Source organism: Rhamphochromis longiceps, linkage group LG15 (assembly GCF_057381845.1).
Source record: "Rhamphochromis longiceps isolate RC_006_pf linkage group LG15, R_longiceps_female_GT1.1, whole genome shotgun sequence".
NCBI lineage: Eukaryota > Metazoa > Chordata > Actinopteri > Cichliformes > Cichlidae > Rhamphochromis > Rhamphochromis longiceps.
This window is the reverse complement of record NC_140571.1, coordinates 21,750,485-21,776,146: the sequence shown is the minus strand read 5'-3', so window position 1 is coordinate 21,776,146 and position 25,662 is coordinate 21,750,485. Positions and strand designations below refer to the sequence as shown.

Below are 25,662 nucleotides of genomic sequence, written 5' to 3'. Positions count from 1 at the left end.
AGGAAGAGGAGCGTCTCAGACCTGCTTTATGTTCTGTAGCTGCAGCTGTGTAATCAAATGATCTATTAGACATCAAAAGTCCAACTGTGGTGGCGGAGGTGTTTGACCCTTCAACAGAACCTTGTTATGTGCTTTCATTTTCTTACATTTTAAAGAAAGAGAAGCTGCATTAATAGAAACATTTATCTTAAACTTCACACATTCAACTTCCTCAGTCGTCTGTTTATTTTCAGGGAGTGAAACACATGAAGCTTAAGTTCAGCCTTCACGAGTACAATGAGGAAGACTTATAATCACACTTCTGTCTACTTCCTGGGTGTTTAGTGGCCAGAGCTTTTCATCACTTCCACTTTCGAACACTGTCCAGCTGATTGCTGACATCACTGGTCAAGTCCAATCGTCTTTCTCCCGGCCTTCTTCAAGACAATCAGCCTCCACTTCATGTACTTTAAATCTCCCTGCTCATCTTTCAATCTCCCTTCCAGACATGTTACTCAGCGCTCCATCCAATTCTCCATCTTAACCACCACCATGTCTGGACTGTGGGGGGTCCTGCCTAAATTCTTTCATCAGCTGGAATCCAATCAGCCGTGAAGGCCATCAGAGTCCAATCACCAAATAGCTTGACTGGATTCTGTTTATCAGTTAATCATCTTCAATTCATCCTAACAATCAGTATTTAAATCACTGTCAGTCTGTCACAAATGCTCTGTGGGAATAGACACAAAGTGCACCTGCTGAATGTGATTTCTCATTACAATAAATTGTGTTTATAAAAATCATGAATTTCAGACACATGAAAAGCTGACATACTCAACCTATGAAACATTATCATCAGCAAAAATAACAACTGGATCCCTAAAGCTGTGATGAGGAAGTGACATCTCACTGATGACAGGAAGTACAAACAGTCTTACAGAGTCATCAGTTCAGAGGGTGTGACAGTCGAGATCAAGAACAAGAAAGAAGTGAGACAGAGAAGCACGATGGATGAATTCAGATGGATTCAAATGTTTTCATGTCTGATGCTCATGATTCAGATCGCAGGTAAGAATACAGGAAACACTTAAATAGCAGTCAAACTAAATATTGTTCATATTATTACAGTCAACAACCTTTACAGTAAATAAGAGAGATGAGCATGCTCTGTTTATGAACTTGTGTCTAAAATATCTTCACTCTGACTGTAAAAAGTGCTGTATTCTAATGTCTATCATATTTCTCTTCAATCTTCTCAACAGTATCTGTAACTGAAGCCTCCATGTTTATGAAAGTTGGAGATGACGTCACTCTGCCTTGTCTGAATGTGATAGATGAGCAGAATAACTGTGATGGGACTACGTAGAGCTGATCACACTTGGACAGATTGGTGAACAAGCTAAAACTAAATCAGACAGACAGAGTTACAGTGAACTGTTCTCTGCTCATAAAGAAGCTCACAGTCGGGGATGTTGGTTGTTATTATTGTCGACAATACAAATTAGACAAAATACAATCTACACATACTCTGGTTCATCAGTCTTTGGTTGATCTCTCTGTTATTACCTGTGAGTATTTACATCAAAACATTTTCAGTTCAAATCTTTTCAGGACATAAAATGTTCAATAATCATACTGAAACTGATTAAGATAACTTGACTAATTTCCGCTCTGTTTGTCTCACTTTGTTACATTATGTTCACCAGTGACTGAACATAAGGACACTGATACGGTGACGTTAAGCTGCTCTGTGCTGACATATGAACAGTGTCATCACACAGTGAAGTGGCTGCTTACAGGTCGAGATGTGGACAAAGAGAACAAAGAAATAGTGACTTCACAGACTCACTGCGCTGCCACTGTGTCTTTTCTTGAGTCTCACTATATTTACCCATCAAGGTATAATATAATCAAATTTGAAGTGACTGACACTAACACAAGAAGAGTGCAGCTGTTCACTTTCGACCCTCAGCCATCAGGTGAGGAAACAGCTGAGATCAGGATCAGCTGTTAATGTGAGTAAAATCACATCAAACATTTACTTAATATATTTCAAGTGTGAAAGTAGAATATTGTTTCTCATGTTTACATCAGATGAGAAACATGAAAAACTTTTGTGCTTTTACTTTTTCATTGAAGATATGAAGATTAAGCTGACTACAGTCAAGTAAAACTTTGTGTCTATTTGAAACGTAAATAGGGCTTTTAAAATCATGTTATCTTTTACAGTTTGTGAAAAAAACTGTCTTAAATTGGAACTGCAGTGCACTGACTTTGGTTCACATAAATTTACTGAAATAAAGTCTTTTTGCTCATGTGCTTTGAAGTTTCTTTTCCCCCCTTTTGTCAGCGATCCAGTGGTTCATCATTCCAGCTGCTGGTTTAGTCTCCCTCTTGGTAATAGTTGTGCTTTTCATCAGATGGAAGAGAACTAGAGGTGAGAACATTTACAAATAAAACTTCTATAAATTTTCAAGTGAATGTTAGAGTTGACTGTTTGTGTCTTTACAGGAAACAAAACACAGATGGATGAAGATGCTGTGAGTTTTATTATAAATAATTAAATGTTTCTTCAACTGACATTAAATGAACAACAAATCCGATCATCTCTGAGGGGTGTTAACAAGAACTAAACTGCCTTCACAGACACAGTTTACCAGCTGATGTAACCAGATTATGTCTGTTTTTCAGGGACTGAGTTTAAACCCAGCAGAGACTCGGTCTGCTCCTCAAACCAGTCAGGACTCGGTGAGATCACACACGACACCCAGAGCAGAGCTACAACCACTTCTTCTTTTATGTGTTCTCTAAATGTAAATGCATGAAACACACAGTGAGACTCTGATGCTAGTATTACTATACTATGCATATAGTGGATGATAAAATAATAAAGGATGTGTGAAAAGTGGGACACATAGCAGATGATATCTGTTACCATGGCGCTGTGCTGTGTATGCTGGCCTCACAGACTGCAGTGTATTTCGTGAACACTGAGAGGACTTTTGACTGGCAGCATCACAGAATAGATCTTACTAACCAGGACTGTATGCTGCATTCAGAAGAACGGGCTCTGGATCAGTGTGACCTGAAAAAACTGCTTGATACAAAGACGTAAGCCTTCAGATCTGCAGAAATGGAGGAACTGAGGACCTACGGGTGTAGTTGGAAACACCCACTGCTTGGCTGTGACTTCAGAACAGATTAGGAAACTTCTGGAGAAACTACATAAAAGCAGTTCCACTGAGGACCTGTGCTATCCAGCTGTCTGTGATCCTGAGTCACATTTACAACATGAAGGACAAGATTCCAATGTTATGGAAATCATCTCGTCCAGTTCCTGCACCAAACAATTTAACACCATCAGAGCTTAACAACTATCGAGTTTCCTCTCTCACTTTGTAAACCTCAGGATTTGGATTATATGCCACCCAACTCACTCAGAAGTATTACTAATTGTAACAGCTCAGAGCACTAGTGAATGATTTTGAGGAGTGATCTGGGAGGAATGATCTGTTTCTGAATGTGAACAAGACCAGACAGATGGCAAAATACTTCAGAAGGAAGATGATTGCTACATAACCAGTGTTTATCCTGGGAGGGTATTATTGTCTGTCTCTGTTTCCCCTCCGACTCCCCTGGCGACCTCTCTGGGTTGTACCCCTCCTCTCGCCCTATGATAGCTGGGATAGGCTCCAGCCCCTCTGTGACCCTGATAAAGATAAGCTGAAGATAATAAACATATGCAGTATGTTGATGTGGTGGAGGAGGTACAAGTATCTGGGCATCCACATCTGGCCATCTTCTCTAACAGGCTGATTCAGCTCCACTGTCACAAGGACTGAAACAAAAAGCATTTCATACCCTGCATAAGATAAGATAAGATAAGATAAGATAAGATAAGATAAGATAAGATAAGATAAGATAAGATAAGATAAGATAACCTTTATTAGTCCCACACGTGGGAAATTTGTTTTGTCACAGCAGGAAGTGGACAGTGCAAAAGTTATGACGCAAAAATTAGAATACAATAAGAATAAATACAGTACACAGCTGTACAGAATAGAATAAAATAATATACTATATACAGTAGAATAAAATAGAATAAAAATATACAATAAGATAAAAATAGAATACGAATGCTATATACAACTGAGTAAAAATACAACGATGCCAGAAAAGATTATTGCACTTAGTGTTATTGCACATGTGTGGATGTGTGTGTTTGTTCAGTTAAAGTCTTTGTTGTGGAGTCTGACAGCAGTGGGGAGGAAAGACCTGCGAAATCTCTCCGTCCCACACCGTGGGTGCCGCAGTCTCCCACTGAAGGAGCTGCTCAGTGCTGTCACAGTCTGCTGCATGGGGTGGGAGACGTTGTCCAACAGGGATGACAGCTTAGCCACCATTCTCCTGTCACTCACCACCTCCACTGGGTCCAGAGGGCATCCTAGAACAGAGCTGGCCCTTCGGATCACCCTGTTCAGTCTCTTCCTGTCCCCAGCAGAGATGCTGCCGCCCCAGCAGACCACACCATAAAAGATAGCAGAAGCCACCACAGAGTCATAGAAGGTCTTCAGGAGTGGGCCCTCCACCCCAAACGACCTGAGTCTCCGCAGCAGGTACAACCTGCTCTGCCCTTTCCTGTAGAGGGCGTCTGAGTTATGAGTCCAGTCCAGTCTGTTGTTCAGATGAACACCAAGGTACCTGTAGCTGTCCACAGCCTCAATGTCCATACCCTGGATGTTCAGTGGTTGCAGTGGAGAATGCTTGTGCCTGCGGAAGTCTACCACCAGCTCCTTGGTTTTACTGGCGTTGATCTGGAGGTAGTTCAGCTGGCACCAGTCCACAAAGTCTTGAGTCAGTCCTCTGTACTCCTTGTCGTCCCCATCAGTGATGAGGCCGACTATTGCAGAGTCATCAGAGAACTTCTGCAGGAAGCACTGGGTGGAATTGTGGGAGAAGTCTGCAGTGTAGATGGTGAAGAGGAACGGAGCCAGAACCGTTCCCTGTGGGGCCCCCGTACTGCAGACGACCCTGTCCGACACACAGCCCTGAGTCCTCACATACTGTGGTCGGTCGGTGAGGTAGTCCAGGATCCAGGTAGTGAGGTGATGGTCCACTCCAGAGTTCTCCAGCTTGTCCTTCAGAACCGAGGGAAGAATAGTGTTGAAGGCACTGGAGAAATCAAAGAACATGATTCTCACAGTGCTTCCAGCGGTCTCCAGGTGAGCGAGGGAACGATGTAGGAGGTGAATGACGGCATCATCCGCTCCAATGCCAGGCTGGTAGGCAAACTGAAGTGGGTCCAGTGATGAGCTTGTTAGGCGCCGAAGCTGAGCCAGGACCAACCGCTCCAGGGTCTTCATCAGGTGGGATGTCAGAGCCACCGGCCTGTAGCTGTTGAGGTCCTTGGGGCGTGAAGTCTTTGGCACTGGTACAACACAGGAGGTTTTCCAGAGCTGTGGGACTCTTCCCAACCTCAGGCTCAGGTTGAAGAGGTGCTCCATCACCCCACACAGTTGGTCCGCGCAGGACCTGACGACCCTCGAGCTGATGCCATCTGGGCCCGCTGCCTTCTTGCCATTAATCCTCCTCAGTTCCCTCCTAACCTGGGTGGTTGAGAGAGACAGGCTGGAGCCTTGTGTTGAGTGTGTATTGGATGCTGTTGTTGGGGGTGGGGGGGAGTGAGCAGGGTGAATAGAGGAGGTGTGAAGTGTCTGAGGTGTCAGAGGTGGAACAGCAGCAGTGGGGGTGGGTGAGTCTGCAGCCGATGTTGTAGACTGTCTCATGGTTGAATCAAATCTGTTGAAGAAATGATTCAGTTCATTTGCCCATCTCACATCCCTCCCAGGCAGAGAGTTCTGCTGTTTGTGGCCTGAGATGGTTCTGAGGCCTCTCCAGACTTCACCAACGTTGTTTTGCTGAAGCTGGTTCTCCATCTTCTGCCTGTAGCTGTCCTTCCCATTCCTTATCAGTCCCCTCAACTCTCTCTGCACCCTTTTCAACTCCTCTTTGTCTTTGGATTTGAAGGCCCTCCTCTTCTGCTTGAGGACAGCTTTAATTTCTGAGGTAATCCAAGGTTTGTTGTTGGAGAAACACCGTACAGTCCTGGTAGGTACGGTGTTATCCACACAGAAATTAATATAGTCAGTAATGCATGTAGTAAGGCTGTCGATGTCCTCTCCATGGTCGTCACAGATCACCTCCCACACAGTCGACTCAAAACAGTCCTTAAGAGCCTCCTCGCTCTCCTCCATGTGATAATAATAATAATAATAATGATAATAATTATTATTAGTAGTAGTAGTAATAGTAGTAGTATTATAGATAGACAAATGGGTTAAATATTTCTCATCATCATTGGTCATGTGTCTGTATCTTCTTGTCTTCACTGTGTAGGTGGATCCTGAAGTTTCCTACACTATAATCAGCTACTCCAAGACCAACAATACAGTTCGGGTAAGGTTTTTGTCTTTGTGTATTATTTATTTATTTGTTTGTTTGGTAACAGCAGTAATAGCAGTAACTCCCCCCCATGAGGGCAAGTGCTATATGTCAGCTATACACCATGCTAACATCTGCCTGATGACATCTGCATTGTTTTCATAATCATTTGTCAGCATTGTTAGTATGAAAGTCTAGTGTAGTGTATGAATCTTTGTGTGTCATTGTGAAGTCATGTATTGCACATTTGGTGTGACCCTGACCCGATCTACATCCAAATTAAATCAGCTTGTGCTGTCATTGGTATCTACCATCGAGGACTCTATGCTGCTAACAAACAGACAGACAATCAGAACCGATGACATACTCGCTTCGAGCAGAGAACCATTTGAATAAAAGACAACAGTATATCTGTCAAGGCGCTGGATAACAATGAAAACGAACCATCTCAAAAACATATTAATGTGCAATCTGTCCAAACTGTGATTCCAATTTAAACTTACATGTTAAAGTTAACTGAGCTGCAGCAAACATGTGAGTACAAAAGACTTGATGGACGACTTTAGCATGGGCAAAGAAAGAATACATCTTATTTTGGAGGTGATCCACATCACTGTCTTTAAAACTGAAAAATAAGGCACTGAAAAGAGAAGGATGTAATTTCTAAGTGCTCTTCCAGTACTTCAATCAAAGTGCTTATCCACTTCAGGGTCACAGTGTTATGTCACTTTTGTTTTCCAGGTTCGGGGTGATGATGAAGGTGATGTAGTGACCTACAGCACTGTGAAGGCTCATTCCTCTTCTGCTGCAGCCACTGCTGATCCCAGGAACCTCTACTCTACTGTCAGTTTCCCACATAGTTCAAGTTGTTGACAAAAAGGACTCGCATTTAAGTTAAAGACTGATTTTGTGTTTGCATGCAACAACATTTACGTTAATTAGCAACGTGCTAATTAGATAGATACCATTATTATAACAAATATTGGGTTTCAAATCCAGAATCATGTCTTTATATCCTCCATTAAAATTAGCAATAAACTATGTAAATAAATGAAAATAGAAACATTTTCTTAATGAAATCAGACCAGTGTGTTTCCTTAATGTAATCAAAATGTGAATATCTAAATGCAACTAGAAAAGCCCTTTGTAAATATTATTGATGTAGCTATGCAATTATATTTTACGATATTTCATAGAAAAAACTTTTCCTCAAACATTTGTACCATATGTTTTCTGTTTTCTTTCTGCACAAATAAATATCTATATCTTGCAACCCATTTGTTTATTATTATTTTTTTATTACTGTTTTATTCTACTCAAGAGTTGGCAGTTCGCACTGTAATCAGAAGGTTGCTGGTTCGAGCCCCGGCTTGGACACTCTCGGTCGTTGTGTCCTTGGTCAAGACACTTCACCTACCACCTACTGGTGATGGCCAGAGGGGGTTTCCGTCCCGGGTTTCCTCCGTGGCGTGAGCGATAAGCAGAGTTTTGTCCTTTCCTTATAATACTCCTAATTATTCAAAGTAACACTCAGGTATGCCGTTCAGCTGGGTTAGTTACGACGTCGGGAGCAGTTAGGAGAACAAAGTGACAGAAACTGTTCAGGTTGCTCTCCCACAATCAACTCAAAGGTTTATTCATCAGACAACAGTTTATATAGAGGAAAAAAAGGTTCGTGTGTCAGCAGATTCTCAGTTCAAACCGGTACAGACCAAATAAGGAAACGTCTTCCTGCCTCCTGAGCAAAGAAGTATCCTTTGTGTAGTTTATCTCTTCAGTTACAATTTATGATCATCCCAGCAAAATACACTCCTAGACATAGAATACAGAGTTCTTTCATTAGTGAATTCTGAAACAAACCACCTGGCCTTTAACAAGCTCTTTTCTAAAGGATAAGGAGGGGAGGATGGGAGTAAGGAAGTGATCTCTGTGGTGTTTTCGACCTTGAGGTACCATCCTGTGATTCTTACACATTAATTCTTGGGTCACAGAGAAAGAGAAAAACAACTAGTAAATGGGCCTTATTGAGTAACAGTTTTCCTGTATAATATCACTATAAAACAATATCCTGTAAATGCTACCATGGTATCAAAATATCACAACAGTACCGATATCCATAAACGGTAGCAACATAAACTACATTAACGGTAGTAACCAGCAGAGATGGGTAGTAATGCGTTACTGTAATCCGATTACTTTTTTCAACCGTGATTTTTTTGCGAGAATGTCTCATGATAGTGACGTAAGCGAGTGCGACGTTCGTGACAACAGCTGTGTGCAGATCAACAATGGATAATATATCGAGTGCGGGAGAGAGTATGAGCGTGCAGCATTCAAAGCGTGGAAGTACTGACCTTACTTTGAGTTTGATTCCATAAAAAGTGACGAAAACATTCGTGTTTGTGGGAAGAAAACTTATTTTTTTGCAAAAAAACCCCTAAACTTCCAAGCAAGCACAGAGTGCGCTAATGGGAAATTCACAGAGAAACTCGCGGATTCTTCAACTGACCGCTGCGGCACACCTGCACCAGGGTAAGCCTCCGCCTATACTCCTGCTTTACAGGTGAAAATAGAGCAACAGGACCGCTAGTCTTTGATTTTATTTATTTTCTGCTGTGTTTTACTTGCATCTATTTGAAAGACTGAGTGTAAACACAAAAAATATTTTATTTTTATGTGCTTGAATGTGCAGAAAACAGGTTTAAATATTAAACAAATTTTTTCCAGTCAGTGAATGTTGCATATAATTAAATTTTTTGATTGATGCATAAAGTTAAAAGATTAAAACTAATAAAACAAGTTTTAAAAAGAGACGTTTCCATTTGATTACATTCTGTATGATGGATTATGCAGAAAAAGTAGAATTGGGCTGAAAGATCTTTCGCTTTATCACCTATTCAGGTTGTAAATCGTGTTTTTAAAAAGTAACTAAGTAATTAATTACTTTTGAAAATAAGTAATCAGTAATGTAATGGGATTACTTTTGGGGGAAATAATCAGTAATTAGTTACTGATTACTTTTTTCAAGTAACTTGACCAACACTGGTAACTAGGGATGGGTACCGATATCGTTCTGACATAAACAGTAGTAACCAGACCGAAAAGCAGCGCACATTTCGGTGCTTTTTTTTTCCTGAAATGTCACACACTTTGGATTCCAGCCAATCATTTTACCTTTGCAAGCGTAGTAGGCGGGTCCAGGTACGTACGTTCTTTTAGAGCAGAGCTACAGATTAAAAATGCCCAAGGCGAAGCGGTCAAAACTCTGGCTGTACTTCACAGCAAAAGAGAGTCCTGGCCCCTAGCCCTGCCAGTGTAGCAGGAATGATGACGGGTGATGATGGCAGCAGCAGCCGTTCTTCTCTGCGTGAGTAGCTTAATGTTGTTCGTGTGTAATTTACATTGAGTAGGCTAACCACGTTATTAAATTAATACATGTAAGGTGAACTAGCAAACACCGTCGTAGTTACATGCGGCTGTCTTGTTTGATGGCAGATGCTCCCTTCACCCTGACCAAAAAGGCTAAAATGACCAAAGAAAAAGTGGGAAACAGCTAAACATGAGAGGTTTTTGGACAAAATTTGTGTTTTTTCCATTGTTCAAGCCAGCGGTACCCAAACCTTTTTCACTAGGTCCCCCTTTGTTTTACAAGAAAAATGTTCCCCCCCCCCGTGTGCGCACACGCACGCACTAACACATCCTCCAACCACACACGCCCATATTTTGCTCCATTGCGGTTTATTTCACACCTCAAACATTTAGTAAACAATTAAGCAAATACAAGTAATCTGCAGGTAGTAAGAAAATAAACTTCTAACTCTTTTACGCTACGTCCGCACCTACACGGGTATTTTTGAAAACGCAGCTGCTTCGTCCACACGTAAACGGCGTTTCGAATCACCGAAAACTGAGATTTTTTAAAACTCCTTTTTTGCGTTTACGTGTGGACGAGCATACAGAGTTCATCACACAACGTTAAAGGTATGTGCCTTTTTTCACGTCACGCTGTGCGCCACGTTATTGTTTACATGAGATGAATTGCAGAATGGCAGATAGTCAGATTAACAGTATTTTGTCTCTATCTTCAGGTTTTACATGCTTACATATAAACAAGCAGTTACTGTCCCTCCATTTAGAAAGGCAGAGGCGTCACGGTGTAATTATTTTACATGCAGTTGTTTTTTTTCCTGTGTAATAATATTCAACATTGCTATCAATACCTTTTTCAAAAAAATGCCTCTCTGTGCCAAATGGGTTCAAAAACATAAACATCTGTAGGCTACTGTTTGTTCGTGATTTAGACAGGGGGAACAAATTGTGGCAGGATCAGCCTGATATTATTTGTATCCCGTGTTAACTTTACTGTATAAAGAGCTAACATCTCCAAAATGTCAGGAGTAGTTAGAACTAAAAATCAAGCGTGCAGGATACTGTTTGTCCGTGATTTGGAGAGCAATTCTGCAGGGGAGACCTACCTCGGCACTTGTGCAGGTGAAGCCAAAGGGCAGATATGCTTCAAAAAACATTTTTTATTCAGTTTTATTCTTTGTTGCAGGTGAAATTGTACTGCAGAGAAAAAAATAATAATTGTCTCAGTTCTGTTAATCACACCTACATCACCTTCTTCCAAGACTTTTCTCATTTCCATACTTTGTTCCTTCTTGTTTTGTTCCTCCTGTGACTCAGTTTTTACTTTCAGGGTAAAAATTCATTTCAGTCAAACTTCATATTTAATTGACATCACTTCAAAGTGAGGCTCCAAAGCAAAAGCATGTTTCATTTCATTAAACAATTGTTGCCTCCACTTCTCTCTACTTGTGTGCCCCCCCAACTAACATTTCCATCCTTAGTTGGAGGAATTTAGATGGAAGGAGACGAGTCAAAGATGCAGAAAATAAAAATTGGGCAGTTTTTCAGTCAGCTCTCCTCGATCATCTGATCTCGAGATTCACTCATTTTCTCTGAACTTTTCAAGCTGGTTTTTTGTTTCACATTTCTTCACAACGTGTTGGAGCCTTTTCTTCCTGCTTAAACGCAGTTTCTCTTTTTACATCCACAAAGAAACCACATACAGTCTGTTTCTGTGCATCCAGGCCCTCTATTCTGATCTCTAACATACATGTGACAATAAGTGATTTGTAAACATTAAACATAAGAAATAAACTGAGAGAACACGTAGTTGGGTGGAGAGAGAGGCTCAGAGGTTTCGTGTTTCTGATGTTTATCTGGTCATTTTTACACAGTCAAGCATCCAGAGCTCTGCTGCTGCTGCAGTTCCTTCACTCTTACACAAACACTTCCTCTACAGCTCTCAGAAAGAAATTACTTCATGTTAACAATGAGGAAGAGGAGGGTCTCAGTCCACTAAAATATCTGCTGTATTTTCTATAGCTGCAGTTGGATATCTTCATCTCTTAGACATCAGCCTGCATGTGGGAGTTTGATGCTTCGACTGTTTGTTCTTATGTGCTGTCTGTTTTCTAACAAGCTCTGTTAAAACAAAGGATGGAAACATTTATCTTTACTAACAATCTTCACACATTCATCGTCGTCAGTCATCTTTTTATTTTCATGGTGTCAAACACGTCATTGTCACAAATAGACACAATGCCCACCTGCTGAGTCTTCTTATCATTTCTCTTTACAATAGTTTTTCTTTTTTAAAAATGCATTCATGAATATCAGAGACGTAAATAGCTGATGAACCTCTCTATGAAACATAAACATCAACAAAAAATGGAAAGAACTGATAATTACTAAAGTTGCAGTGAGGATGTGACGTCTGACAAATAACAGGAAGTACAAACAGTCTTACAGAGTCATCAGTTCAGAGGGTGTGACAGTCAAGATCGAGAACAAGAAAGAAGTGAGACAGAGAAGCACGATGGATGAATTCAGATGGATTCAAATGTTTTCATGTCTGATGCTGATGATTCAGATCGCAGGTAAGAATACAGGAAACATTTTAATAGCAGTCAAATAAATATTGTTCATATTATTACAGTCAACAACCTTTACAGTAAATAAGACAGCTGATCGTGCTCTGTTTATAAACCTGTGTCTGAAATGATCTTCACTCTGACTGTAAAAGTGCTGTATTCTAATTTATTTTTCCTATTTCTCTTTAATCTTCTCAACAGTATCTGTAAATGAAGCCTCCATGTTTATGAAAGTTGGAGATGACGTCACTCTGCCTTGTCTGAATGTGATAGATGAGCAGAATAACTGTGATGGGACTACGTGGACCTTTACTTCAAGAAACAAACCAACAGTAGAGCTGATCACACTTGGACAGATTGGTGAACAAGCTAAAACTAAATCAGACAGACTGAGAGTTACAGTGAACTGTTCTCTGCTTATGAAGAAGCTCACAGTCGAGGATGTTGGTTTTTATTACTGTCAACAATACGAAGTCGAGGAAACACCATCTAAACACACTCTGGTTCATCAGTCTTTGGCTCGTCTCTCTGTTATTACCTGTGAGTATTTACATCAAAATAGTTTTAGCTCAAATTCTTCTTGGAACAAAAACACATTAATTATATTTATAATAATTAAACAATAATCAGTTAAAGTGTCCTAATACACGTTTTTGTGTCTCACATTGTTACATTATGTTCACCAGTGACTGAACATAAGGACACTGATACGCTGAAGTTAAGCTGCTCTGTGCTGACATATGAACAGTGTCATCACACAGTGAAGTGGCTGCTTACAGGTCAAGATGTGGACAAAGAGAACAAACAATTAGTGACTTCACAGACTGACTGCGCTGCCACTGTGTCTTTTCTGAAGAATAATTTTTTGTACTCATCACATCATAAAACACTGAAGTGTGAAGTGACTGATACTGAAACAGGAGAAGTGCAGCTGTTTACCTTCAGCCGTCAGACCTCAGGTGAGGAAACAGGTGAGATCATGATCAACTATTTAATACGACTAAAATCAGCTGAAGCTTGAAGTTACAACAGATGAAAAACATGGAAAAGTTTTGTTGTGTTGTTTCATTTATTCAGGTGACACAAAAACAACAAAGAAACCAGCCAGAAAAACTGAAACAACCACAACAATTAAGACGCTTCTAAAATCAGGTGATGTTACTAAAACAAAGTTGACCAAAAATATTTATTTATTTTTCAGTTCAAAGTGGCCTTTTAATGTGATTTACTGCACATGAAAAATACTTTCTCTCTTTTTTTAACTTCTAATTTCAGATGATACAACAGCAAAAACTGTGGAAAGTGAAAACACGACACCAAACAACAAATCATCTGCAGATTCACAACATGGTAACTCAACCATGTGACTGCAAATGAAAAGTTAAAAATATACTGTAACATATATTTTACTTTTTATGTTTCTATTTTGGATTTTATATTTTTATATCAGATGTTTAATTACATTTATGTACATTTAGCTGAGTGACAGTCAGACATGTATCCTACAGGAAACATAAGATGGAAACTTTTGGTCTGAACATGTTTTCATTTTTGTATTAAACATAAATATTAAACATAAATATTTGTCTCTGAGTATCATGGCTGTGGGTGGAGATATATTTATTTATTTAATCACTGTCTGTGAGAAAAATCACACATCTGAACTCAAACGTTTCTGTTCATCAGATATTTAGACAGGAATAACTGACTTTGGTTCACATAATGTGAATGAAAGCAAATGTCTCTGATTATGTGCGTCTGTATTTTCCTCTTCATATAACTTTTCACCAGCTGACTGTGTAAACATGGCAGCCATCTTTAGCCTTTTTCCATATTTTAAACTAGAAAATGCTTTTGAATTTGAGTCCCTCAAACTTTCAGGTGTTTAACTTTACTGTGTACTTTACATTTAAATATTACATAATAAATAATTTAAATAATTTAAACAGAAAACTGCAAAGAAGTCATGTGAATAATTAGAAGTTTTGATTCACTTTTTTCAGATTTTGTATCTTTGAGGTTCATAATTGTCTCTGTGGGATTGGCAGCACTTTTAATAACAGCTGTGACAGTCAACATGTGGACAAAAACTAAAGGTAAATTTAATCATGAGAAGTTTGAATGATTTTGAATTTTTATTTTAATATTAAATTGACTTTCTTCTCATTTTAGGGAAGAAAACACAGATGGATGAAAACACAGTGAGTACAAAACTCAGTAATCCAACATAACAAAAACTTCTAAATGTTTGTTTCTGATGCTGTAAACAACATTTCACAGATTATTTTGAATTTGTTGAGCTAAATGTGGTTCAGCAGAGGACTGAGAGTCAGAAGTTTATAAGTGAAAGGTTGTTGGTTTGAACCCCACATGTGAGGGTTTGTCTTGGGAAAGTGGATCATTGATGCTGTCATCTGCCTTTAAATCACTGAAATTATTATTAAATATTTGTGATAAAGTTGTTAAGCTTGTCCCAGCAGCTGACACACTGAAAGAAAACCAGCGGGATGCAAAGCAAAAGAATTTGAACAACAAATCACGAATTAACAAAACGCGACGCACCCCACTGCGCAAGGTGACGTCAGAGTGACGTCTTGTACACGTCAGTCCACTGAAGGGTTGTTTTGGAACGTCAGGCGACGTCTTTTTTCTGATGTCTACTAAACGTCAAGTGTTGACATCTGTAGGGTCTCCGTGTACGGGCTGTTTATAGTCCAAATTTGGTTGTGGGCGTTGTTTCATTGTCAAACTCAGACTCAGTGTAGACGTCATTTTTATGCTGCTTCTATGAGCTCTGTGGTCCCATGTTTCCAGAGGGTGGAGGACATGGTTTCAATAGGCCACCAGCTGATTTTACTGTAGCTTTATTTATAGCTTTGTCTGTCTCCAGTTATCATCTGTGTCTGAGACAATGAAATGAAGTTATTAGAAAATGATCTGGAACAGTATTTGAAATTGGACCAGATCATACCAGTTATGTATGAAGGAATGCAGAGAGGTCAGCGAGCATCTCCACGATGGCGAGGGATCTGGAACTAAGACTAAAGTGAGCAGCTGCTCGGTGGATTTCGAGCAGATACTCCAGTTCATACATACACACTTCTACAAACTTCTCGTACTTTCCATTACAAATTCTCACAGTCCAGCTCTGATCACAACCACATTCAGTGGCTTTTACAATCGTGAGCGCTTCATAATAAACAGGATACTTGTAAGAATAAATCATATATAATGCAAATGCTCTTTTAAACTTATTAAACACATTGTACCCCTTTTAAAAGTCATTCCATTTTTTTTCTGAAAGCTTAATGAGACCCAGGTGTCTCATCTCCCGAGGGCGTGAACCCACAGTGAGTTCCGCCCCGGCGAGAGAGAAGAGGAGAGACAGAGGAAGAGAGGGAGAAACAGATAGAGCGTGCTGATCAGCGTGCAGCTGATCCGCCTGGCTGTGACAATTTTATCTTGTTTCTATTTATTTGACAGGTACATTATAATAGCAGCCACTATCGTTCCCACAATATCATACAATTGATTTTCCCAAAAATCAGAACAGAAGTAGGAAAAAAGCCTTTTAAAGTTGCTGCCCCTGTTTCCTGGAACAATCTGCAGAACGAACTAAAACTTTTAGAAACGGTTACGTTGTAAGTCCATCTTAAAGAAAGGAGAGAATAACTCTTTTAGTCAGTGTGATTGTTTTTAATGTCGCTCTTAATGATCTGTTGTTGTATATTTCTCACATGTTTGTAGGAATATTGTTTTTTTAATTGTTATGTAATTATGTGATGCAGGTACTTTTGACTTTTGCTGCCATGATGCCAGGTCTCTCTTGGAAATTAGATGTTAATGTCAATGAGATTTTTACCTGGATAAATAAAGGACTAATAATAATTTATTTGACAGGTACATTATGATAGAGATGAAGATGTTCCAGTCAACTATGAAAATGTGGGAGACTCAGCTGTTTCTATCAGACTGCACTGATCAATAACTTGCTGTTATGTTATCAGTATCATCTCATCTGGTTTTACACGTTAAATATCTTAAATATGATGAGTCCATTTTGACTGCTATGTTATGTCTATGTTAATGTATTCAGAGCTGTCAGAAGTGTCAGCGCTGTCAGCCTTTCTGTGACTGAATGATGGCTGTCGGATACTCTGGCGTCTGCTCGCCTCTGACTGGACACTGCAGCATGACAAATTCATGACCAGGTTCATCCTGGGATCTAACATAATGAAAAGCAGCTGAAGCCAGGTGGCTGCACTAATGCTGGGTTATTACTTGTTAAGACCATATCTCGCTGAATGCAGTCATTTAAACCAATTTTGTGTGTGTGTGTGTGTGTGTGTGTGTGTGTGTGTGTGTGTGTGTGTGTGTCATGGTATTCATGTTTTAGTCTGAATAAAGATGTTTTTAATGTTCACATTGGGTTGTACTTTCTCCAGTGTGCGCTTTATAACGTGTCTTTAATGATCTTTAGAATCTGTATAAATATTCTGTTTTGTTTATGATAATTTGATCTCAATATTAAAACAAATTTCTATCCAGTTTCAGTGTTTGCTGCAGGTGAAACTGTATTTATGCAAAATAAATAATTAATTTTCACAGTTTAGGGCTGAGCTCTTTTTTCATGTAGTACCCTTTTCTGTCCACCAGAGGTCCTCAGTCTGTCACTTTGTGTACAGTCACCTGTTAATCACACCTGAACCACCTTCTCCCAGGGAATTTCTCATTACTCTCATTTGTGCCTCCTCATTTTCTCTCCTGCATCCTCCTGACTGTGACTCATAAAATATCAAATACCCTGAGTACACCATGATGAGAGGATATTGTAATTCCCCAAACTCCTTTGTGGAAGAGAGGAGAGAGAAGAGAGAGATCCATTTAGTGGTTGAACAGGTGCATCCTTTAACGCAAAGATGCATTTCGGTCAAACAAGACGAGTCAAAGATGGACAAACTGAAAAATGAGAAAATGGGTCCAAAACAGAGGCTTCATCAGTGTTTTAATCATTTGTGCTTCTGATGTTTATCTGGTTATTTTTACACAGTCAAACGTTCGGAGCTCTGCTGCTGCTGCAGTTCCTTCACTCTTACACAAACACTTCCTCTTCAGCTCTCAGAAAGAAATTACTTCATGTTAACAATGAGGAAGAGGAGGGTCTCAGTCCACTAAAATATCTGCTGTATTTTCTATAGCTGCAGTTGGATATCTTCATCTCTTAGACATCAGCCTGCATGTGGGAGTTTGATGCTTCGACTGTTTGTTCTTATGTGCTGTCTGTTTTCTAACAAGCTCTGTTAAAACAAAGGATGGAAACATTTATCTTTACTAACAATCTTCACACATTCATCGTCGTCAGTCATCTTTTTATTTTCATGGTGTCAAACACGTCATTGTCACAAATAGACACAATGTGCATCTGCTGAGTCTTCTCATCATTTCTCTTTACAATAGTTTTTCTTTTTTAAAAATGCATTCATGAATATCAGAGATGTAAATAGCTGATGAACCTCTCTATGAAACATGAACATCAACAAAAAAGGGAAAGAACTGATAATTACTAAAGTTGCAGTGAGGATGTGACGTCTGACAAATAACAGGAAGTACAAACAGTCTTACAGAGTCATCAGTTCAGAGGGTGTGACAGTCGAGATCGAGAACAAGAAAGAAGTGAGACAGAGAAGCACGATGGATGAATTCAGATGGATTCAAATGTTTTCATGTCTGATGCTCATGATTCAGATCGCAGGTAAGAATACAGGAAACATTTTAATAGCAACAAAACTAAATATTATCAATATCATTACAGTCAATAACCTTTACAGTAAATAAGACAGCTGATCGTGCTCTGTTTATAAACCTGTGTCTGAAATGATCTTCACTCTGACTGTAAAAGTGCTGTATTCTAATTTATTTTTCCTATTTCTCTTTAATCTTCTCAACAGTATCTGTAAATGAAACATCCATGTTTATGAAAGTTGGAGATGACGTCACTCTGTCTTGTCTGAATGTGATAGATGAGCAGAATAACTGTGATGGGACTACGTGGATCTTTACTTCAAGAAACAAACCAACAACAGTAGAGCTGATCACACTTGGACAGATTGGTGAACAAGCTAAAACTAAATCAGACAGACTGAGAGTTACAGTGAACTGTTCTCTGCTTATAAAGAAGCTCACAGTCGAGGATGTTGGTTTTTATTACTGTCGACAATACAAAGTCGAGGAAACACCATCTAAACACACTCAGGTTCATCAGTCGTTGGCTCGTCTCTCTGTTATTACCTGTGAGTATTTACATCAAAATAGTTTTAGCTCAAATTCTTCTTGGAACAAAAACACATTAATTATATTTATAATAATTAAACAATAATCAGTTAAAGTGTCCTAATACACGTTTTTGTGTCTCACATTGTTACATTATGTTCACCAGTGACTGAACATAAGGACACTGATACGCTGAAGTTAAGCTGCTCTGTGCTGACATATGAACAGTGTCATCACACAGTGAAGTGGCTGCTTACAGGTCGAGATGTGGACAAAGAGAACAAAGAAATAGTGACTTCACAGACTGACTGCGCTGCCACTGTGTCTGTTCTGAAGAATAATTTTTTGTACTCATCACATCATAAAACACTGAAGTGTGAAGTGACTGATACTGAAACAGGAGAAGTGCAGCTGTTTACCTTCAGCCGTCAGACCTCAGGTGAGGAAACAGGTGAGATCATGATCAACTATTTAATACGACTAAAATCAGCTGAAGCTTGAAGTTACAACAGATGAAAAACATGGAAAAGTTTTGTTGTGTTGTTTCATTTATTCAGGTGACACAAAAACAACAAAGAAACCAGCCAGAAAAACTGAAACAACCACAACAATTAAGACGCTTCTAAAATCAGGTGATGTTACTAAAACAAAGTTGACCAGAAATATTTATTTATTTTTCAGTTCAAAGTGGCCTTTTAATGTGATTTACTGCACATGAAAAATACTTTCTCTCTTTTTTTAACTTCTAATTTCAGATGATACAACAGCAAAAACTGTGGAAAGTGAAAACACGACACCAAACAACAAATCATCTGCAGATTCACAACATGGTAACTCAACCATGTGACTGCAAATGAAAAGTTAAAAATATTTTTTAAAAAGTTAAAAAGTAGAATATATTTTACTTGTAAATTATATTTTACTTTTTATGTTTCTATTTTGGATTTTATATTTTTATATCAGATGTTTAATTACATTTATGTACATTTAGCTGAGTGACAGTCAGACATGTATCCTACAGGAAACATAAGATGGAAACTTTTGGTCTGAACATGTTTTCATTTTTGTATTAAAAATAAATATTAAACATAAATATCTGTTTCTGGATATCATGGCTGTGGGTGGAGATATATTTATTTATTTAATCGCTGTCAGTAAAATCACAGGTCTGAACTCAAACCTTTCTGTTCATGGGATTTTCTTTTTTGTGTGGATACAAATACACTGACTTTGGTTCACATAATGTGAATAAAGTGAATGTCTCTGACATTATACCAGCTGTCTTTTTAAACACAGCAGCCACTTTAGCCACATTTTCCATATTTTTAACTAGAAAATGCTTTAGAGGCTTTTTGTTTTTCTCCTTTTGTCAGCGATCCAGTGGTTCATCATTCCAGCTGTGGGCTTCGTCTCACTCTTGATAGTTGTTTTGTTTTTCATCAGATGGAAGAGAACTAGAGGTGAGAACATTTACAAATAAAACTTCTATAAATTTTCAAGTGAATGTTAGAGTTGACTGTTTGTGTCTTTACAGGAAACAAAACACAGATGGATGAAGATGCTGTGAGTTTTATTATAAATAATTAAATGTTTCTTCAACTGACATTAAATGAACAACAAATCCGATCATCTCTGAGGGGTGTTAACAAGAACTAAACTGCCTTCACAGACACAGTTTACCACCTGATGTAACCAGATTATGTCTGTTTTTCAGGGACTGAGTTTAAACCCAGCAGAGACTCGGTCTGCTCCTCAAACCAGTCAGGACTCGGTGAGATCACACACGACACCCAGAGCAGAGCTACAACCACTTCTTCTTTTATGTGTTCTCTAAATGTAAATGCATGAAACACACAGTGAGACTCTGATGCTAGTATTACTATACTATGCATATAGTGGATGATAAAATAATAAAGGATGTGTGAAAAGTGGGACACATAGCAGATGATATCTGTTACCATGGCGCTGTGCTGTGTATGCTGGCCTCACAGACTGCAGTGTATTTCGTGAACACTGAGAGGACTTTTGACTGGCAGCATCACAGAATAGATCTTACTAACCAGGACTGTATGCTGCATTCAGAAGAACGGGCTCTGGATCAGTGTGACCTGAAAAAACTGCTTGATACAAAGACGTAAGCCTTCAGATCTGCAGAAATGGAGGAACTGAGGACCTACGGGTGTAGTTGGAAACACCCACTGCTTGGCTGTGACTTCTGAACTACATAAAGCAATTCCGCTGAGGACCTGTGCTATCCAGCTGTCTGTGATCCTCAGTCACATTTACAACATGAATCTGAAGCAGGACAAGATTCCAATGTTATGGAAATCTTCCTGTCCAGTTCCTATTTAACACCATCAGAGCTTAACAACTATCGAGTTTCCTCGCCCACTTTGTAAACCTCAGGATCTGGATTATATGCCACCCAACTCACCTACACCTACACTCTGACAATTATACAGTGGTTTGAAGTATTACTAATTGTAACAGCTCAGAGCACTAGTGAATGATTTTGAGGAGTGGTCTGGGAGGGATGATCTGCTTCTGGATGTGAAGAAGGCCAGACAGATGGTGAATGACTTCAGAAGGAAGATGATGGCTACATAACCAGTGTTTATCCTGGGAGGATATTATTGTCTGTCTGTCTCTGTTTCCCCTGCGAAAGACTGGCGACCTCTCTGGGTTGTACCCCTCCTCTCGCCCTCTGATAGCTGGGATAGGCTCCAGCTCCTCTGTGACCCTGATAAAGATAAGCTGAAGATAAACATATGCAGTATGCTGATGTGGTGGAGGAGGTACAAGTATCTGGGCATCCACATCTGGCCATCTTCTCTAACAGACTGATTCAGCTCCACTGTCACAAGGACTGAAACAAAAAGCATTTCATACCCCACATGTGATCACCTTCTATTATAAGCTACAACAATAATAATAATGATGATAATAATAACAATAATAACAGATGACAGATTAATGCTACGTAGAATAATTATAATCATCTCATCATTGTTGTCCATGTATCTTCTCGTCTTCACTGTGTAGGCAGATCCTGAAGTTTCCTACGCTACCATCAGCTACACCAAGACCACGAATAAAGTTCAGGTAAGGTTTTGTCTTTGTGTATTATTTATTTATCTACTATATTTATATTTATGTATTTATTTACTCAGTAACATCAGTAACGAGTGCTCACAGAGAGCACAACCCTCTCTGAAGGTCAAGGGCTATACATCAGCTATTACACCATGCAGAGTTTTTATGGATTGTTTATGCTGATGTGAGCATAGTTAACTGAGTCCTCCTGCAGCAATCATGTGAGTAACTACAAAACATTTGATGGGCGACTTGTTAACTGCAAAACAGAACTTCATAGACGTTGGTGGAGAGGCTGAGCATGGGCAAACAAAGAATCCATCATATTTGATCCACAATTTCTTTGAAAGTAAAAATAATGTACTGAACACAGAAGCATGTGATCTCTAAGCGCCCTTCCACTACTTCCATCGAACCGCTTATCCACTTCAGGGTCACAGTGTTATGTCACTTTTCCAGGTTCGTGGTGATGATGAAGGTGATGCAGTGACCTACAGCACTGTGAAGGCTCATTCCTCTTCTGCTGCAGCCACTGCTGATCCCAGCAGCCTCTACTCTACTCTCAGTTTCCCAGTCACATAGTTCAAGTTGACAAAAAGGACTCGCATTTAAGTTAAAGACTAATTTTGTGTTTGCATGCAACAGATTGATAGCGACGTGCTAATTATCATAAACTATTAGATAGATACCATTATTATAACAAACATTTGGTTTCAAATCCAGAAGCACGTCTTTATATCCTCCATTAAAACTATATAAATAAATGTAAATAGAAACTTTATTTTCTTTATGAAATCAGACCAGTGTGTTTCCAGAATGTGATCACTGGAGGGCAACTTGCATGTGACAAATAAAGTTCTGATTGATTGATTGAAGTGTGAATATCTAAATGTACCCACATAAGCCTGGTATAGATATTAAAGATATAGTTATACATTTATATTTTACAAAAACATTTCTGCTAACATTTGTACATTATTAACATATTTGCAACTTAACAACAAAAAGTTGTTCCTGGTTAGTTCAGCAGAAGACATGTGGAGGTTAAATGTCATTTAAACCCTGCTTACACTTGCTGTTCACTTTAATTTAGCTTCAGTTTTTTATTTCCTGTTTTACTTTGAAGTTTACTTTTCTTTCATGTCTCGCATTAGTCCTACTTTTTATTTTGTTATTTCTCAATCTGCCCATATTTTCTTCATCTGTGTTTATCCTAAACCTCAACTAGTCCTCGATGTATATAAAGTCCTGTCCTCCTTTATCTTTCCCTGATCATTTGTTGGATCTTGTGATTCGGGTTTCTTCTTTAAGTTTTGTTTAGTTCCTTCCACATTCAGTTCTCAATTTTGTTTTCGTTACATTTTAATATGAGCAATTTTTAAGTCTGCTGTTTTCCATTTTATTTCTGCACATAAATAAACATTCATATTTGTAAACCATTTCTTTATTAATATTATTTTTTATTACAAAGTTATACTACTAATCTCTTCTCACTATTACAACTAGCATGAAAACCACCTGACGTTCTGTAAGTCTCTGTTATCCCAATAGAAAAGCTCTGATACGTATAAGAATTTTCTCAAAGAACTTCTAAATACCCTCTTGGTTTTACAGCTTGACTTGATGAGCAATAAAACTGTGATGGAAAATGTCTTTATTCTATGTATTCATAACATATTTTAACAATAGAAGAATATAAGGGGCACCTTTGGGGGTGGGAGGCATGCCCCCCACACCTCCACCAGTGACGGCCAGAAAGGGCACCTTTTGCACGTACGAGGACGCACACATGCACACTGATGCACGCGCGTTCGCTCATCTGAAAAAGTGGCACTTCCGGGCCACGCGGTCCCCACTGCGCACGCTCTATGGCCTCCATATTAATGATCAATGATAACTGAAGAGGAAGCTTGAACCCTGGCTCTGGACATTTTCATGACAGTGGCAGTGCAGACATCTGCATGTTTTTTTCCATCATAAAGACTGTGATATGAAGCATCATCAAAGTGTCACTTCAGTAATGCTGCTGAGAGAAAGAAGTGTTCACTCGTGTTTTTTAATAGGTGACTTAAAACACCAAACTCTAATTTCAGGGGTTTATTTTAAGTTTAAAGAATATAACAGCTGGTAAGACAGCTGGTTTAGTCACTGTGAATGTTAAAGGAGATTTGTTAAACCATTGCTTAATGGCCCGTTAAGCAATGGTTTAACAAATTTGCAGTGCAAGTCACTCTTTACTAACACATTGTAGATCAGTTTATCTACAATGACACATGATTTTTGAAGTTTTGTGTGTGAGGGTTTAGTCTCTCACACCTTACCCTTTCCTCCCCAGTATCACAACAGTATGACTCCAAAGTACGGTTCAGTAAACAAACAAGGACTCTAAAGTCAGAACAGAAAGATGCAGTTGGAAGATAATTGTGTTTTTATGACGTGTAGTAAACTATACCCCTCTTCTTCTTCTATGTTGTTGTTCTTGTGTGTGTGTATACATTAGTCATACTTACAAAAAACATTAAGCCTCTTCCCCCACCCTCAAAGACAGACAAAAAAAGGTTTTTGCACGTATCGCTTTTCCACGACACCACACAGCCAGCCTGAATGCATTTTAGATGCATCCTGAAGCGAAATCAGTTTAGTTGCAAAACTCATTGACAAACCAATGGCCATTTTTTTCAATTTCCATTAGTCTAACTACAATACTGAAGATATAAACCTTTGTGGATCCTTGAGCTGTTAAATGAGCTTTGAAGTATTAAAATAATTTACATAGTGAGAAACTTGTTCTTAATCAAGTGGCCAATTTAGACATGACCTTTGCCAGTACTGAGTCAGGATGAGCTCACAACCAATCATCCGTAACTACAACGACAAGATCCAAACAAGACATTAAATTATGTTACTAAAAATTCTGAAATAATTTGTGGGTATTAAATGAAATCAACCACAAAGAGAAACATCCTTTTTCATTATTTATTTCTCCACATGACACAGAAGTCGTTCAACACTTTACAAACATCCGTTTGGATTTTGATTTTAAAAAAAGTTTGTCAACAGTGTAAGAAATTACTGATAGTTACAGAGATTACCCCAAAATCATCAAAGACTGTGCTCTGAGGATATTTGTGCGTTTCCACTTGCAGTTAATGCAACACATTTGAAGAAAGGGAAACAACCATTTCATATAACCAAGGATGTCACGACTCTGAAACAGACTGAAATCATGATACAAACATGTGCAGTAAGTCGTATCGTACCATTATACTCATGTAGAGCTGGAATGATGAAGGTTTTCCGGTAACCTAGAAATATATTAGACACTTAGTTTTGCTTTTGCTCATTTTAAAACAAAATATCAATCGGATTGTTTGGTGTAGTAAAAATATTTTTTTCTCTGTATTTTGTTAGAAATTTTCTTTTGAAAAACCTCGAGGCGTAAACCACCATTGCTGGTTTTCAGAGGACTGTGCCAACCCAAACAAACATCTGATGAAGCTGGTCCAGTAAATTGGTCTAAACGTAAAAATGCATTCAGGATTTATCTTCTTTGACATCCTCATTGGTCCCTTTAAACATCATTAATCAGATGCAGCAGCTGCAAATTATATATATGTAAAAAAGACATCGATAGTAGCACCCACTTCCTATTTCTTCCCTTTGCTCCTCTGCTCCTCGATTTGGCTCATCGATGCACAAACACTGATCATCTCTTAACCATTTCAAACAAGACAGATTCTGGTTCTATATTTTAATTATGTTAATGGTTTTAAGACATGTAAAAATAAAGGAACCTTGAAATACAGCAGGAAAGAAAACAAGTAAACATTTGTGTGACTGGAGAAAAAAAAAAAGTTCTGTGTTACAGCAGCATGTTATAAACTTTAACTCAGTATTAAATCTAGTATTTAAACCTACTTGCACCCCTCGGGGGCAGGAA

At 38.8% G+C, this 25,662-nt stretch overlaps 2 protein-coding genes and 1 pseudogene across 4 annotated transcripts; all 3 read left to right on the top strand.

Moving 5' to 3' along the window:
• Window positions 1-944: 944 nt before the first annotated feature.
• Window positions 945-3,855, top strand: LOC146652608 (uncharacterized; annotated as a pseudogene). Its single transcript, XR_014907598.1, has 3 exons — window positions 945-1,047; window positions 1,242-1,547; window positions 1,686-3,855. The product of XR_014907598.1 is annotated as an uncharacterized LOC146652608 (transcript).
• Window positions 3,856-12,263: 8,408 nt separating this feature from the next.
• LOC146652607 (uncharacterized) lies at window positions 12,264-16,605 on the top strand. 2 transcript variants are annotated; one of them, XM_085381910.1, is made up of 8 exons: window positions 12,264-12,365; window positions 12,561-12,899; window positions 13,046-13,330; window positions 13,437-13,511; window positions 13,635-13,709; window positions 14,363-14,455; window positions 14,532-14,560; window positions 16,260-16,605. In XM_085381910.1, the coding sequence occupies exons 1-8, from the start codon at window positions 12,305-12,307 to the stop codon at window positions 16,338-16,340; spliced, it is 1,038 nt and encodes a 345-aa protein (XP_085238036.1). In that variant the 5' UTR covers window positions 12,264-12,304; the 3' UTR covers window positions 16,341-16,605. The 2 variants fall into 2 exon arrangements, with proteins under 2 accessions (XP_085238036.1, XP_085238035.1); XM_085381909.1 differs by lacking the exon at window positions 16,260-16,605 and having other exon boundaries at window positions 13,046-13,318; window positions 14,532-15,039.
• A 1,410-nt stretch (window positions 16,606-18,015) lies between these two features.
• On the top strand, window positions 18,016-22,904 carry LOC146652606 (uncharacterized). Its single transcript, XM_085382013.1, has 10 exons — window positions 18,016-18,111; window positions 18,308-18,649; window positions 18,796-19,080; window positions 19,187-19,261; window positions 19,385-19,459; window positions 20,003-20,089; window positions 20,164-20,192; window positions 20,344-20,400; window positions 21,672-21,731; window positions 22,182-22,904. Exons 1-10 carry the CDS (start codon window positions 18,051-18,053, stop codon window positions 22,302-22,304), a joined length of 1,194 nt encoding a protein of 397 aa, XP_085238139.1. The 5' UTR covers window positions 18,016-18,050; the 3' UTR covers window positions 22,305-22,904.
• The last annotated feature ends 2,758 nt before the right edge of the window (window positions 22,905-25,662 follow it).